General features: G+C 32.5%; 2 protein-coding genes and 1 long non-coding RNA gene across 3 annotated transcripts; 2 read left to right on the top strand and 1 right to left on the bottom strand.

Moving 5' to 3' along the window:
* The first annotated feature begins 207 nt into the window (after window positions 1-207).
* LOC143061313 (acetylcholine receptor subunit delta-like) lies at window positions 208-1,918 on the top strand. The gene is made up of 2 exons (XM_076233728.1): window positions 208-1,089; window positions 1,886-1,918. The coding sequence occupies exons 1-2, from the start codon at window positions 208-210 to the stop codon at window positions 1,916-1,918; spliced, it is 915 nt and encodes a 304-aa protein (XP_076089843.1).
* Window positions 1,919-2,118: 200 nt separating this feature from the next.
* LOC143077634 (uncharacterized) lies at window positions 2,119-4,081 on the bottom strand. The gene is made up of 3 exons (XR_012978952.1): window positions 4,011-4,081; window positions 3,426-3,493; window positions 2,119-2,664 (listed from the first exon to the last, which is right to left on the bottom strand). It is a non-coding gene; the product is annotated as an uncharacterized LOC143077634 (long non-coding RNA).
* A 4,793-nt stretch (window positions 4,082-8,874) lies between these two features.
* On the top strand, window positions 8,875-15,491 carry LOC143061297 (uncharacterized). Its single transcript, XM_076233726.1, has 4 exons — window positions 8,875-8,992; window positions 11,034-11,203; window positions 12,772-12,800; window positions 15,482-15,491. Exons 1-4 carry the CDS (start codon window positions 8,875-8,877, stop codon window positions 15,489-15,491), a joined length of 327 nt encoding a protein of 108 aa, XP_076089841.1.
* Window positions 15,492-17,159: the final 1,668 nt, after the last annotated feature.

Raw genomic sequence — 17,159 nt, 5'->3', positions numbered from 1 at the left:
TTTTGTGTTTCAAAATGAAAAAGTGATCAGAACTGTAAATTATAATTTTTTTTAAAGTTTGAATTGATTTTTACAAAGTCAGAAAAGTATTATATTGATCCTTTTAAATTACAATTTCAAAGTGTGAAATACCAAAGAGTTGCATTCCAGGTTCATTCCATTACCTACAAGATTATCCCTAATCAATTTATTGCGGAATGATTAAAGATGATTGTTTTTATCATTTGGTTTTCTACTGTCAGTTTTTCTTTATGCCAAAACTCAAGTGATTTCAAAGCTTTGAAAAAGGAGCTTTTCTTTACAAAGGAATATGATAAAGATTCCAAACCTGTACAAGATTACGAGAGTACCATCTACGTAAATGTTGAATTGACATTAAACTCACTAATAACACTCGATGAAGTTCAACAAAGATTAACGACTATTGGATATCTTAATATAAGCTGGCATGATGAGTTCCTAACATGGAACCGACAACAATATGGAGACTTGGACTATATATACCTTCCTCAGTCAGAGATCTGGAAACCGGATATAACCTTGCAAGATAGTTATACAGGGATGAAAAAGCTCGGTTCCGATTTGATATTGGCGACAATCAAACATGATGGTAGTGTCAATTGGACACCGTTTCAAGTATTTAATTCATACTGTCCAGTGTCAATGACGTTCTTTCCATTTGACAGGCAAACTTGCGAATTTGTTTTCGGAGCTTGGAGTATGCGTTTGAAAGATGTTTCCCTTCTAATAAAAAATGTGTCAGAAATAGCATTGGAGCGCTCAATAAAAGAAAATACAATTTGGACGGTTGTTTCAACCTCAGCAAGTACAGCACAGTACCATGAAGAATCTCTAGTGATATTTTCTATCACATTACAGAGGAAACCGTTGTATGTTATGCTGAATATGGTTCTCCCGTTAGTCCTTTTATCAGTTTTGAATCTGTTTACATTTGCCATACCTGCTGATAGCGGTGAACGCATGGGTTACACGGTAACCGTTTGGTTGTCCTTCGGTGTGTTTCTTACTATTATTGGACAGTCTTTGCCAGAGAGTTCAGAATCCATATCTTTTATGGATATATTTATAGTGATGCAGCTTTTCCAAAGCACACTGGTTGTGTTGCTTTCATCCATTTTATCCCGATTTTGTGCTCGAAATGCACAGACATTTATTTCGTCATGTCTCCTAAAACGCATTGTAACCTATAAGAGAGGAAAGAGTGTAAACACATCATCAGAGGTTAAGAACGATGAAAAGGAAACTCATATTTACTTTACATGGAAAGAGTATGTGTCCACTATTGATTTCTGTTTGTTTTGGTGTTTGCTGTCCATATGCATACTTTCAATTACTGCACTTTCATTTTACACTGTTTACAAAGCTGAATATACGCTTTCAGGAAAATGAATAACAATACTTTTACAAACCGTACAAGTACTCCAGAAATGGGACTGGAATTTAATTTATTCGTGTACGGTTTTTATTTTTCCTTTCATCTTTGAGGCTTTACTGCAAGATATACGAGGAGATGGATTCAGTAAGACAAAGCCTGAATTTTTAATTGTATTGTACCGCCTTAATCAACATTTGTTATTACACTAATGAATATTCAGTGTTGGCGCACAAACATGATGTACATATGACTGATCGTTAGCTTTACATTGTAATTCTATTCTTTCTTTTCTCTTGTATTCTTATTTTCAATATTCATTATATGCCATAAGCTAGTTATCATATATTACATTCACTAATATTCTTGTTCTTAATAATAAAAGAACAACGTATTAGAAGAATTAAATTTTCTATCAAATGTAAGCGTTATGCTTATGCGTTTCCTTCAAATGATGACTTAATTTAGAAATTACTTGCCTGTAACCTTTAGTACGTTTTATTAGATAGTATGTTCACACAGTAGTCAGTAAGAAAATGTTGACTTCGACTGGTTTTAAAACAGCTATATCATTGACGTATATCTATATTGACACTTCAAACCATAGTTTTAATTGTTGAGAAGTACCAAACTCAAACATGTTTCATGATGGCTAAAGACTCATCGGTACTTAGTAACATCTGTTATCTATCGAGACAACGTTATAGCGAGACCCTCACACCTGGGTACATATGCGCATTAGTTTTTCCATAGGCCGTAATGGTAACGTTTTCTTCTGTTGCTCAGTCCATATCGTTAACTTGGATATGTGTGATGGCTCGTTTCGAAGCTGAGACATTTTGACATATGTGGTTAAATTTTCGGGGTACGAAGTGAGATTACTTTTTCCGTAAATTAGCAAACCCCGAGTATCCTTTTGTGATGCGGCTCCTCATGGTAAATAATCCCATTTTTAACACAAAAAGTTCTTTGAAAATTTAATACTTTGAACACATTTAATAGCTCCATAGATTTTACACATTTATTCTGTGTTCCCCTACTTTCTAAATTAACTCAAATGGTTAAGCTCAGTCACTTGTTTATCATAGAAAAGTGTCAAATATCACTACACAGAGAATTTTTGTTTACACGTGACTTTTGAGTTCCTCATTTCAAGGCGCATTAGGGATCTTGTCTCTTATTGAAATCCATACTTCTGATTTTTCCAAATATTTTTATGTGATCTTCATCGGTATAACATTCTGAATAAATCTGTGTATTTTTGTCCATTTCTGAAAAAAAATAAAGTTGTTTTAGCACTGTAAGGCAATGACACTTTCGTCGCTATATTCATTTATTTTGAATACAATGAGTATGTATAAGTAATTTCTTCCAGAATACCTTCACTAGTCAAAACAAGGACAAAACTTCTGATTATAACCTCTTATTACAATATACAGACCCTGTTAAAGCATTCTACAAAATTTTCTTGTGCCTTAAAGTGCATTTTGACAGAGAAATTATGCAAAAATGAAGGTTGTATAAAAAAAACAACACCAAAATAATTATTCTTACTAGTGGAAATCTGGTATTTAATACTGTTAAAACCACTCTAAACTACTTGGAAATCATCCATATCATATAATTAGAGTACAATATAGTGCAAATTTTCAAAACTTGTCCTTTCACATAATTCTATTTGAGAAAAGAATGTTTTTTACATGTACTTCAGTGAAAACCTTTTATCAGTGAGAAATCCACAAGAGGTCTTAACGGAAACATTGTGACATCACATGTATAATGGCGTCATTAAATAACGACAGATCAAAGTAGTGCTAAATATAGTTTGCAGTGTTACATGAGAAACAGTTGCCGCAAGATTTAACTCGAAATATTGAGTCGTAACGATCTGTAACTAAGCCTTTTCATTTAATACCAAGACCATAGCAACAGTTTTCATATTAGCATATTTTTAACATACCGACTGTAATGTCAATTGCATAAATATCATAAAAAACAATTTAGAGCTTGCCTGATAAAACAAAATGCTTACCAGTTATTCAGGACTTTTTAAAACCTCTAGTTTGCCATCTCAGGTTGAAAATAATGATACGTCTGGAACTGAAATAAGACAAAAAAAATACTCAGGCTTTGTTATCATTTGATTTAAATACATAAGTATTATTGAGAGAGAAAAATCTTATTCTTGAAAGTTTAATCACAAAGAAAGACAAATGCTTCTCCCTTGTGGCTTAGCCACCTTCATTTAAACCTTTTGTATTAGAAGCAATGGGTAGTAGCTAACTAGCTTAATAATTGAATAGGTGCAGAAATATTGTTTTCAAAAAAGTTTGACCCTCCCCCTTTTTCAGTGCTCAGAAATGACAATATCTTTTGTTTTGCTCATGTGCATTAAAAATAATAATTCATGATTTTCTTAAAGCATGTAAATGTTTTTTCTGTTTTTTATGCATATGATATCTACTGACCAGGGGTCAAATCATTGGTTAAAAGCACATGCGATGATGTATCTCACTTTACTCGTATGAAGTGTGTTATCTCCCTTGATTATCAGGTATTCCTGTAGACCAGAGTGATAATTACATAACAAAGACTATATTGTGTCATGTTTACTTACAATTTAATAATATTTAAAAGTTATTTCTTGCCTTTTCAATGTAGCAAACAAATTCCTTTCGGATCTCTCGGAGGTAAACAAAGTTATGATTGTGTCTAAAAAAAAGTGTTCAGCCCCGTGCCAGTAATGTATTTTAAAAGCGAAAATTTCCTTGAGTTTTTGCTGATCTTTATCAATAATATTTATCTTAAACCATTTATGATAACTAGGTATAAATAAAAAAATACTAACCATCATTTTCGGTGGTGTACAGGTGAAATCATCAATAAATCAGTCCGACAACTTCTGGAATTGAGCTTCTAAATTGGGTACATATGCGCATTAGTTTTTCCATAGGCCGTAATGGTAACGTTTTCTTCTGTTGCTCAGTCCATATCGTTAACTTGGATATGTGTGATGGCTCGTTTCGAAGCTGAGACATTTTGACATATGTGGTTAAATTTTCGGGGTACGAAGTGAGATTACTTTTTCCGTAAATTAGCAAACCCCGAGTATCCTTTTGTGATGCGGCTCCTCATGGTAAATAATCCCATTTTTAACACAAAAAGTTCTTTGAAAATTTAATACTTTGAACACATTTAATAGCTCCATAGATTTTACACATTTATTCTGTGTTCCCCTACTTTCTAAATTAACTCAAATGGTTAAGCTCAGTCACTTGTTTATCATAGAAAAGTGTCAAATATCACTACACAGAGAATTTTTGTTTACACGTGACTTTTGAGTTCCTCATTTCAAGGCGCATTAGGGATCTTGTCCCACCTACATGTAAGTGTGGTGTGAGACATCTCTATGTTCAACAAGAAAAACGTGTTGTGTCGCGATAACATTGAAAGGGAAAGACATTAAATATGGGTTTAAATATGTTTTCCTTATTTTTTGTAAAAATATAAATCTTCATGTCCTTCTCATACCGGTGTTATGCGATAACGCAACATGTCTACCATTAATTTGATTTTGGGAATTATCTTTGTTTTGTCTTTTCAAAGGGGAGTATAAAGATTTTTTTTGCAGATTTAATAGACGGGATATGCATAGCTCGGCTTAATCCTGTTCATTTTTTACTCTGGTATTCTTTTCTTAAATCCTCCTGTCCTCCCCCAAAATGTCAACTGGTCGGTACTGTTCATACAAAGATACCTTTTAGAATAAACTTATCATAGATACCAGGATTAAGATTTTATAATTATGCCAGACGCGCGTTTCGTCTACAAAAGACTCATCAGTGACGCTCGAATCAGAAAATGTTAAAAAAGGCCAAGTAAAGTACAAAGTTGAAGAGGATTGGAGACCGAAAATTCCTAAAAGTTTTGCCAAATACAGCCAAGATAATCTATTCCTGAGGTAAAAAAAGCCTCAGTATTTCAAAAATTCAAAGTTTTGTAAACAGTTAATTTATTATTATGAAAGGTGCTGACTATTAGGATGGTGATACCCTCGGGAAATAACTCTCCACCAGTAGTGGCATCGACCCAGTGGTTGTAAATAAACTCATCATAGATACCAGGATAAAATTTTTATATATACGCCAGACGCGCGTTTCGTCTACAAAAGACTCATCAGTGACGCTCGAATAAAAAAAAGTTTAAAAGGCCAAATAAAGTACGAAGTTGAAGAGCATTGAAGACCAACAATTCCTAAGAGTGTTGCCAAATACAGCTAAGGTAATCTATTCCTGAGGTAGAAAAGCCTTAGTACTTCAAAAATTCAAATATTTGTTAACAGTTTATTTATTATATGATAACAGAAGTCAGCGCAGAAGTGCTGACTACTTTGTTGGTGATACCCTCGGGGAAATAAATCTCAACCAGCAAGCTGATATGATAATATGATTCCTATATAAACCAATATAGCAATGAGGAAATGCATAACAAAATATACAGTATAATAAACGCGACATAACAAATATAAACTGACAACATAGCTACACTTGTAAAATCGAGATAAGTAATATTAGATGGTATAATCCCGATTAACTGCAATGTTATATAAGTATGTCACGATGTGGTTAGCCACAAATTATGTCCTAGAATCACGTTTTAAGTTCGTTTTCTTCAGGCAACAAAACACTGTGCAAGTAGATGAATAGAGGAGGATAGAAATTTAACTCGTGTTATGGACGTCCGATATTATAAAATATATTACTGTAAGTTCAAAAATGATTGCAATGTATTTATCATAGCGAAAACTGCAACGTGTCTGTTTTGAAAAGGTGAAAACTTTTAAATATCGATATAATTATTTGTATGCACCATTTCCCCTAAGCGCAGTAATTAATCTCGTGTTTTACCATTGTCCAACAATCGTAATAACCAATAGATGGAAATATTTCTGAATTTTCAGTTAGTTATTGCACGGCGCAATGTTCCAAAAGGATATATAGATGAGATAACGCGAGAAAACTCAATCAACGTGTGGGTTTTAACCAAAAATGTCAAGCTAGTCAAAACAAGTATTTATAAATGAACACCGAGTTATATATAGAAATTGTGATACCAAATATTTAAAACTGATGCGATATTCTTATTTCCCTTTTTAAAAGTTAAATGCTATTTAATATATTTTTTCATATTGTTTAGTTTTTATTTGAAAGTTTATTTTTTGTAAACAAATAGCAAACACTAACAGAAAAAATGAAGCCATTTAATGATCTTTCAAATAAACTTATCATAGATACCATGATGGAAATTTTATATTAACGATAGACGTGCGTTTCGTCTACAAACTACTTAGCAGTGACGCTAGAGTCAAAAATTTGGAGAAGACCAAATAAAGTACGGAGTTGAAGAGCATTGAGACCAAATTTCCTACAAGTTTTGACAAATACAGCTAAGGTAATCTATTCCTGGGGTAGAAAAGCCTAAATAGTGTGTGGGTTGACTATTTATGTCTAAATATGAACACTGCCATTCCATTTACAAGTTTAAAATAAAGTAACATTTTTTTTCTCGAAAATTTTATGAAATATTTTTGATAAATCTGACAACAACGTCTTGTCAACAAGCATTAATTCGTGCTTGTTAAACATGCCTTTCAGTGCCAATCGGGCAGTTGTGAATATAACAAACAAATGTAATGCACAAGTATTAATTGAGTAAATTAATTATAATATTATATATTAATTCCAATATATCTTTTAAACAGTTATAGAAACTGTTAATTCAGATATAATTGACAGCATTTATTGTTGAGATTTCAAGATAAACTGCATACATCTGATTATCTTCCATGTTTGGATTGTTTGCCTGATTTTTAGAAGGTCTGGCGGTTTAAATCAACGCATAATGTTCTAGATACACAACGAGCTTCTGACTTAAAAGTAGTACGGTTAATCATTATGTTCCGCTTTCTTGGATCGTGTTTTAAAAATTACTGGAATTTAACATGTGAGTAAATTCTCTCAAATGTTTGTTTATGTATGCGTTTACAGAATTTGAACACTTAAGATGTTTTAACAAAAATAAGACTCACTTCTTTTAAATTACTTAAAAGGATTTCTTTTAAATTTATTATTTATTCTTTTTATTATGTACTTTTAAGTGTTTTCATTAATTTTAGACTGTTTTGTATATCTTATAGGACATGCATTTTTTATCTGCTTGTTTGATTCGTAAAGTTGGTGCTTGGTATTCTATATAATTTCGTGTTTTTATGTATTTTATTTATTTCTAAATGTGAAGCGCTTAGAGTTATTGTTGTTATTATATAATGCACTCTATAAATATTGCATTTATTCATTTATTTATTATGCGTACGAGATGAAATTTATGAAATCAATTCACGCTTAACAGAAAAAAAAAGCATGATGAATTATTCTTGACAATAAATTGTATAATTATAAAAAGGGACTCAATATTCCTAAATTCAATTCACCGGAGATGTCTTAGTTATATCGGATATGAATTTGTAATGACACATTTTAATGAAATCGTAACCGTGTAAGTGCAAATGCTAAACCGTATCTATTCTTTTGTGTTTTAAAATGAAAAAGTGATAAAAACTGTAAATTATATTTTTTTTAAAGTTTGAATCGATTTTTAAAAGGTCAGAAAAGTATTCTATTGATCCTTTAAAATTACAATTTCAAAGTGTGAAATACTAAAGAGTTGCATTCCAGGTTCATTCCGATGCCTACAAGATTATCCCTAATCAATTTATTGTGGAACAATTAATGATGATTGTTTTTATCATTTGGTTTTCTACTGTCAGTTTTTCTTTATGTCAAAACTCAAGTGATTTCAAAGCTTTGAAAAAGGAGCTATTCTTTACAAAGGAATATGATAAAGATTCCAAACCTGTACAAGATTACGAGAGTACCATCTACGTAAATGTTGAATTGACATTAAACTCGCTAATAACACTCGATGAAGTTCAACAAAGATTAACGACTATTGGATATCTTAATATAAGCTGGCATGATGAGTTCCTAACATGGGACCGACAACAATATGGAGACTTGGACTATATATACCTCCCTCAGTCAGAGATCTGGAAACCGGATATAACCTTACAAGATAGTTATACAGGGATGACAAAGCTCGGTTCCGATTTGATATTGGCGACAATCAAACATGATGGTAGTGTCAATTGGACACCGTTTCAAGTATTTAATTCATACTGTCCAGTCTCAATGACGTTCTTTCCATTTGACAGGCAAACTTGCGAATTTGTTTTCGGAGCTTGGAGTATGCGTTTGAAAGATGTTTCCCTTCTAATAAAAAATGTGTCAGAAATAGCATTGGAGCGCTCAATAAAAGAAAATACAATTTGGACGGTTGTTTCAACCTCAGCAAGTACAGCACAGTACCATGAAGAATCTCTAGTGATATTTTCTATCACATTACAGAGGAAACCGTTGTATGTTATGCTGAATATGGTTCTGCCGTTAGTCCTTTTATCAATTTTGAATCTGTTTACATTTGCCATACCTGCTGATAGTGGAGAACGCATGGGTTACACGGTAACCGTTTGGTTGTCCTTCGGTGTGTTTCTTACTATTATTGGACAGTCTCTGCCAGAGAGTTCGGAATCCATATCTTTTATGGATATATTTATAGTGATGCAGCTATTCCAAAGTACACTGGTTGTGTTGCTTTCATCCATTTTATCCCGATTTTGTGCTCGAAATGGACAGACATTTATTTCGTCATGTCTCCTAAAACGCATTGTAACCTATAAGAGAGGAACGAGTGTGAACACATCATCGGAGATTAAGTACGATGAAAAGGAAACTCAAATTTACATTACATGGAAAGAGTATGTGTCCACTATTGATTTCTGTTCGTTTTGGTGTTTGCTGTCAATATGCATACTTTCAATTACTGCACTTTCATTTTACACTGTTTACAAAGCTGAATATACGCTTTCAGGAAAATGAATAACAATACTTTTACAAACCATACAAGTACTCCAGAATTAGGACTGATATTTAATTTAGTCGTGTACGGTTTTATTATTATTTTGTTTTGTTATTATTATGGCTTTACTGCAAGATATATGAAAAGATGGATTCAGCAGAAATAAAAACCTGGATTTTTTTTCAATTTTTAATTGTATTGTACCGATTTATCAACATTTTTATTACAGTAATGAATATTCAGTGTTGGCGCACAGACATGATGTCATATGACTGTTCGTTAGCTTTACATTATAATTTTATTCTTTCTTTTCTCGTGTATTCTTATTTTTTCAATATTCATTATATGCCATAAGCCAGTTATCTTCTATAAGCTTCACTATCATTCTTTTTCTTAATAATTAAATGTCCATGAGAACAAATTATTATAAGACTTAAATTTTTATTCAAATTCAAGCGGTATGCTTAAGCAGTTCTATCTCAAATGATGACTAAATTATAAATTTAGTTCTTTGCCTGAAACCTTAAGTACTTTCTTGCGATATGTTCACAACCTCTGTCACTAAGAAACGGAACCTAATTTATTATGACTAACCAGGCGTAACACCCCCTTTTTTTGGACGATCAATGCATTTGAATGGGGACATGTAGTTGGACCCTCCTTTGTCCTGGGTTAGGAACCCCCCTTTTTAAAATGCCTATATCCACCCCTGCTACCTCATCCATGGTCATACCCTTCTTCATTGTTATATCTTGCCATTAACTGATTATTGTTGTACAGTGTGGAGTATTTGTAGCAGTAAGGGTTAATTAGGATCTTTAAAATACAAAAGAGAGCTGTATATTAATACTAGAAACAGACCCTTTCGCTCCTTACGAACCCTAATGGCTTATTGAAACCTTTAAATGGATTATGATAGTGTTCAATACAACTTGATAAAATGTAAGAGAAATAAACGTGATAACATACCCAATACGTTTTCAATATTTTTTTATAAATAAATTTGGTGTATTTACTGTCTTCTGATTGGTTAAAAGTATCACGCCCACTCTGATGTTGTGTATTCATACGCCAACATGTTTGTACGTTTTTATTGTTAATATAAATAGTATCAAAAGTTCTTTAAGCCTTATTTTTGATAGAAATTTATTTATAATGAATGGTAATAATTTTTTTTTAATTCATTGATCCATAAAATTAATTTTTGACTCTTCACATTTTACATAATCCGCTTCGCCATTAATAGCCATTCATTAAATATGTTAAAAGAATATTGAAAAATGATTGTGTATGTTATCTCTTTTATTTTTTCATAATAAAGTTGTAATAAACACTATCATCATACTTGACTTTTTAAACATGTTATGTATGCAATTTATATGTTTGCATTTTGTTTGATTTTTTTTTCATGATGGGGCCTCATGAAAGAATAGGTATATAGCTAACTGTGTAACCCTCTTAAAACAAAGTATTGTTGTTGTTGTTGTTTGACTCTGCAAAATATTTAGGCTTTAACATATAAAAAGACTTATATTGGAACACCCACACAGATGCTGTCACTAAGAAGCCAAACGACACTCTGTTTTTCCAAAGAATAATCAGCGGAAATTGTCCTTCAGAAGCCAAAGAACGAGCATTTAACACTTTCGTCAGACCAACTGTAAAGTAAGCCACATACAAAACCAACTTGAAATGGTTCAATGCAGAGGGGTCACATTTGTTTCCAATGACTACCAACAAACAAGCAGTGTTAGTCTCGTGATCAACAACCTTGGATGGGAAACCCTACAATCAAGAAAAGCAAAAATTAAAACAATATTACTATACCAGATACTAGTAGTCAACCACCTCGTAGATATCCCATCAGAACCATATCTCATACTAACAGGTGTTTCCACTCGAGAACATAAAATCAGATACCTGCAACCACACTGACGAACTCTTGTATATCAACATTCCTTCAATCCGAGTGCACCAGAATATTGAACTTCCTGCCACAGCCACTATATCCAGTTTGACAACCTTCGATGGGTTCAAACAGGCACTGGCCTACGTCCACCATATTCTTAATTGTAATTTTTGGATTTTAACTGTAAATACTCGTTTCATAAGAAGAAAAAGAAGAAGAAGATTTATATTGACAAAGGGTAAATCAAACATTCCGAACTTTTAATCACCATAGCTTTAGCTGTAAAAAAGTACCAAACCCTAACATGCATCTTGATGGCTACAGACTCATCGGTACTCAGAATTATCTGTCACATATCGAGACAAAACTATAGTAAGACCCTAACAGCTAGTTAGGGTTTTAGATATCGTTACGGCTTAAGACTCATCGGTACTTAGTAACATTTGTCACATATCGAGACAACACTATAGCGAGACCCTCACAGCTAATTAGGGTTTTAGATATCGTTATGGCTTAAGACTCATCGGTACTCAGTAACATCTGTCACATATCGAGACAACATTATTGCGAGACCCTCACAGCTAAGTATGGTTTTAAATATCGTTATGGCTTAAGACTCATCGGTATTCAGTAACATCTGTCACCTATCGAGACAAAACTATAGCGAGACCCTCACAGCTAATTAGGGTTTTAGATATCGTTATGGCTTAAGATCTAGACTTATCGGTACTCAGTAACATTTGTCATATATCGAGACAACATTATAGCGAGACCCTCACAGCTAAGTATGGTTTTAAATATCGTTATGGCATAAGACTCATCGGTATTTAGTAACATCTGTCACCTATCGAGACAAAACTATAGTGAGACCCTCACAGCTAATTAGAGTTTTAGATATCGTTATGGCTTAAGACTCGTCGGTACTCAGTAACATTTGTCACATATCGAGGCAACATTATAGCGAGATCCTCACAGCTAAGTATAGTTTTAGATATCGTTATGGCTTAAGACTCATCAGTACTCAGTTACATTTGTCACATATCGAGACAACACTATAGCGAGACCCTCACATCTAATTATGGTTTTAGATATTGTTATGTCTTAAGACTAATCGGTACTCAGTCACATTTGTCACATATCGAGACAACATTATAGTGAGACCCTCACATCTAATTATGGTTTAAGATATCGTTATGGCTTAAGACTCATCGGTCAGTAACATTTGTCACATATCGAGACAACATTATAGCGAGACCCTCACAGCTAGTTAGGGTTTTAGATATCGTTATGGCTTAAGACTCATCGGTACTTAGTTACATTTGTCACATATCGAGACAACATTATAGCGAGACCCTCACAGCTATATAGCGAGACCCTCACAGCTAAGTATGGTTTTAAATATCGTTATGGCTTGTGACTCATCGGTATTCAGTAACATCTGTCACATATCGAGACAACATTATAGCGAGATCCTCACAGCTAAGTATCGTTTGAGACATTTATATCAATCAATTACAAAAAAATGTGTTGTGTCGCGATAGCTTTTAAAGGGAAACACTATAAATTTAAATTACTTGTACTATGCGATTGTGCTTCAGAGACGAGGGTCGAACATTTGATTTTTTATATGTTTTTTTGTTTGGTCAAATAGAGCCGTTAGATTTGTTTGCAGTTTTATCCGACGGAATATTTCTTACTCGGCTTAATTCAGTTCACTTTGTACTCAATTATTAATTTCTAATAATCCTCCTGTCCTCCCTCAGAATGTCAAATGGTCGTCACTTTTCATAGAGAGATACATTAGCTAATACATGTATGATCGATTCTAATATGATTCCTATAAATAAAGGCAACAGTAGTATACCCCTGTTCGAAATTCATATAGGACAGAGACACACACATAATACTGTATAATAAAAACATAATACTGTATAATAAAAACATAATACTGTATAATAAAAACATAATACTGTATAATAATTAACGCAATATGTCAAAAATAAACTTACAACAAAGTTACACTAGTCTTGTAAAATCGAGATAAGTAATATTAGATGGTATAATCACGAAGAGTCAGTTCAAATGCGTACTATTTGATATGAGAACATATATTAACTGCAATGTTATATAAATGTGTCAAGATGTGGTTAGCCACAAATTGTGTCCTAGAAACACGTTCTTGGTTCGTTTTCTTCAGGCAACAAGAACACTGTGTGAGGAGAAATGAACCAAAACATGAAAAAAAAACAATTTTGAAAAGTTGTGCTATATGGACATCCGAATTGATGAAATATATAACTGTAAGTCTAGAAATATTTGCGAGGTAATTATTTTAGCGAAAACTGCAACGGGGTCGGTTTTGAAAAGCTGGAAACTCGCTTTTGAAATATTGACTTATTCAGTGTATGCTCCATTTCCTCAACGCACAGGAATTGATCTTACGTTTTACCTTTGTCCAATGCAATATTTCAATCGTAATGAAAAATGCTCGCAAATATTTCTGAATTTACAGTTATTGCACGACGCAATGTTCCAAAAGGATATAGACGAGGTAACGCAAGAAAATTTTAATCAATGTGTGGTTTAACAAAAGTTTTCAGACTAGTCAAAACCAGTAGAAATGAATGCATAGTTATAGAAATGCATAGTATAATACCAAACAAGTTAACACAATTGAAATGTTTCCAAGCTCAGTGAATCATTTTCAATTTATTTATTTTAAAAATACAAGTAATAAATAGTACTAAAATAGTATAGTCGATCGATGTCTATAAAATAAGATGTGGTATGATTTCCAATTAGACAAATATCCAACAGTCTAAACGAAGTAAATTTAAGCAATTCTATTTCACCATATTACGGCATTCAACAGTTAGCAAAACCTATACCGTATAATCAGGTACAGGTACAAAAGGCTTCGACATGAAAAATCAAAGGACTGAAGTACTGAACATCGGATGACTGCAAGTTCTTGTGGATGGTTACAAGCACGTGTCTCAGATAAAAATCACATTTCTATGATACATGAAAGTTAGGTTAAGGTACATAGACATATTAATTTCGGAGAAAAGTTCTGGTGTGAATGTGAATGATGAATAAATGACAACTTGAAGCCTTTCCATCCTCATCGTGATATATATTATATTGTAGTGATATATTCAGTTGTTATCAGTATACTCTGGTTTGTTGTAATATATTATATCGTATTAATATTTGTATAACAGCTATATATATTTCATTTTGTATATCATTCTATTCTACTATGATGATAATAGTGCAGTGCAAGTACACTTCATGGTTTTCCAGAGTTTTTTGGCAAATTGTTTTTCCGCATGCGTTAACACAATTTTTCGATATTCTTGATTTGTAATTAATATATATATTTTCTCGACAAAATATTTTCATATCATTTATCTATGTTCTTTAAAACTGTTTTTCTTATTATCAGTCTAAAACGAAAGTCACGTGGGTAAAAATGTCAGGCGCAGGCAACATAATACGGGATTGCCCTAACGGTCATCCACTGTAAAAAAAAAAGAATATGAGACAGTTCTAACAAAAAAAAACCATCTGCTTGGTTTATGCCACTACAATAAAAGACACAAATATGGCAGACATTTGTATTAGTTTCTTCTGTTCATCGGACTAGAACACCTTTTAATCTGAGTTTTACTGTTTGTTTTGAAGAGAATTTGTTTATTTCTCATTGGCTATATGTACATGTATATGAGAGGGTTGAGATCTGACAAAACATGTTTAACCCCGCTGCATTTGTCTGTCTTTCCTAAGTTATGGAATCACTAGCCTATTAGTCTTGCTTATGTTTTATAAATTTTGATTTATTTCTATCTCTTGAAGTTAAGTGCAGAGTCCATTTCTATGATAAACATACATTATTGTTTAAGGGGAAGCTGAATACCTTACCGCATCCGTGGTGGCATTGGAAACCCATTGGTGCTCTTGGATTGTTTTCCGCTCTTCGGTTGAGTAGTTATCTCTTTGACATATTTTTGATAAATCTGACAACAACGTCTTGTCAACAAGCATTAATTCGTGCTTGTTAAACATGCCTTTCAGTGCCAATCGGGCAGTTGTGAATATAACAAACAAATGTAATGCACAAGTATTAATTGAGTAAATTAATTATAATATTATATATTAATTCCAATATATCTTTTAAACAGTTATAGAAACTGTTAATTCAGATATAATTGACAGCATTTATTGTTGAGATTTCAAGATAAACTGCATACATCTGATTATCTTCCATGTTTGGATTGTTTGCCTGATTTTTAGAAGGTCTGGCGGTTTAAATCAACGCATAATGTTCTAGATACACAACGAGCTTCTGACTTAAAAGTAGTACGGTTAATCATTATGTTCCGCTTTCTTGGATCGTGTTTTAAAAATTACTGGAATTTAACATGTGAGTAAATTCTCTCAAATGTTTGTTTATGTATGCGTTTACAGAATTTGAACACTTAAGATGTTTTAACAAAAATAAGACTCACTTCTTTTAAATTACTTAAAAGGATTTCTTTTAAATTTATTATTTATTCTTTTTATTATGTACTTTTAAGTGTTTTCATTAATTTTAGACTGTTTTGTATATCTTATAGGACATGCATTTTTTATCTGCTTGTTTGATTCGTAAAGTTGGTGCTTGGTATTCTATATAATTTCGTGTTTTTATGTATTTTATTTATTTCTAAATGTGAAGCGCTTAGAGTTATTGTTGTTATTATATAATGCACTCTATAAATATTGCATTTATTCATTTATTTATTATGCGTACGAGATGAAATTTATGAAATCAATTCACGCTTAACAGAAAAAAAAAGCATGATGAATTATTCTTGACAATAAATTGTATAATTATAAAAAGGGACTCAATATTCCTAAATTCAATTCACCGGAGATGTCTTAGTTATATCGGATATGAATTTGTAATGACACATTTTAATGAAATCGTAACCGTGTAAGTGCAAATGCTAAACCGTATCTATTCTTTTGTGTTTTAAAATGAAAAAGTGATAAAAACTGTAAATTATATTTTTTTTAAAGTTTGAATCGATTTTTAAAAGGTCAGAAAAGTATTCTATTGATCCTTTAAAATTACAATTTCAAAGTGTGAAATACTAAAGAGTTGCATTCCAGGTTCATTCCGATGCCTACAAGATTATCCCTAATCAATTTATTGTGGAACAATTAATGATGATTGTTTTTATCATTTGGTTTTCTACTGTCAGTTTTTCTTTATGTCAAAACTCAAGTGATTTCAAAGCTTTGAAAAAGGAGCTATTCTTTACAAAGGAATATGATAAAGATTCCAAACCTGTACAAGATTACGAGAGTACCATCTACGTAAATGTTGAATTGACATTAAACTCGCTAATAACACTCGATGAAGTTCAACAAAGATTAACGACTATTGGATATCTTAATATAAGCTGGCATGATGAGTTCCTAACATGGGACCGACAACAATATGGAGACTTGGACTATATATACCTCCCTCAGTCAGAGATCTGGAAACCGGATATAACCTTACAAGATAGTTATACAGGGATGACAAAGCTCGGTTCCGATTTGATATTGGCGACAATCAAACATGATGGTAGTGTCAATTGGACACCGTTTCAAGTATTTAATTCATACTGTCCAGTCTCAATGACGTTCTTTCCATTTGACAGGCAAACTTGCGAATTTGTTTTCGGAGCTTGGAGTATGCGTTTGAAAGATGTTTCCCTTCTAATAAAAAATGTGTCAGAAATAGCATTGGAGCGCTCAATAAAAGAAAATACAATTTGGACGGTTGTTTCAACCTCAGCAAGTACAGCACAGTACCATGAAGAATCTCTAGTGATATTTTCTATCACATTA

This window comes from Mytilus galloprovincialis, chromosome 1, assembly GCF_965363235.1.
Source record: "Mytilus galloprovincialis chromosome 1, xbMytGall1.hap1.1, whole genome shotgun sequence".
In the NCBI taxonomy this organism is placed as follows: domain Eukaryota; kingdom Metazoa; phylum Mollusca; class Bivalvia; order Mytilida; family Mytilidae; genus Mytilus; species Mytilus galloprovincialis.
The sequence above is the reverse complement of the archived record's forward strand: the minus strand, read 5'-3'. Positions and strand labels throughout refer to the sequence as shown.

Coding starts and splice junctions, on each gene's coding strand:
- LOC143061313 (XM_076233728.1), top strand. CDS start 208: ATGATTGTTTTTATCATTTGGTTTTCTACTGTCAGTTTTTCTTTATGC. Junction 1,090..1,885: donor CTTTTATGGATATATTTATA/GTGATGCAGCTT, acceptor TGTAACCTTTAG/TACGTTTTATTAGATAGTAT.
- LOC143061297 (XM_076233726.1), top strand. CDS start 8,875: ATGCTGAATATGGTTCTGCCGTTAGTCCTTTTATCAATTTTGAATCTG. Junction 8,993..11,033: donor AACCGTTTGGTTGTCCTTCG/GTGTGTTTCTTA, acceptor CCAACTGTAAAG/TAAGCCACATACAAAACCAA. Junction 11,204..12,771: donor TATTACTATACCAGATACTA/GTAGTCAACCAC, acceptor GTATCGTTTGAG/ACATTTATATCAATCAATTA.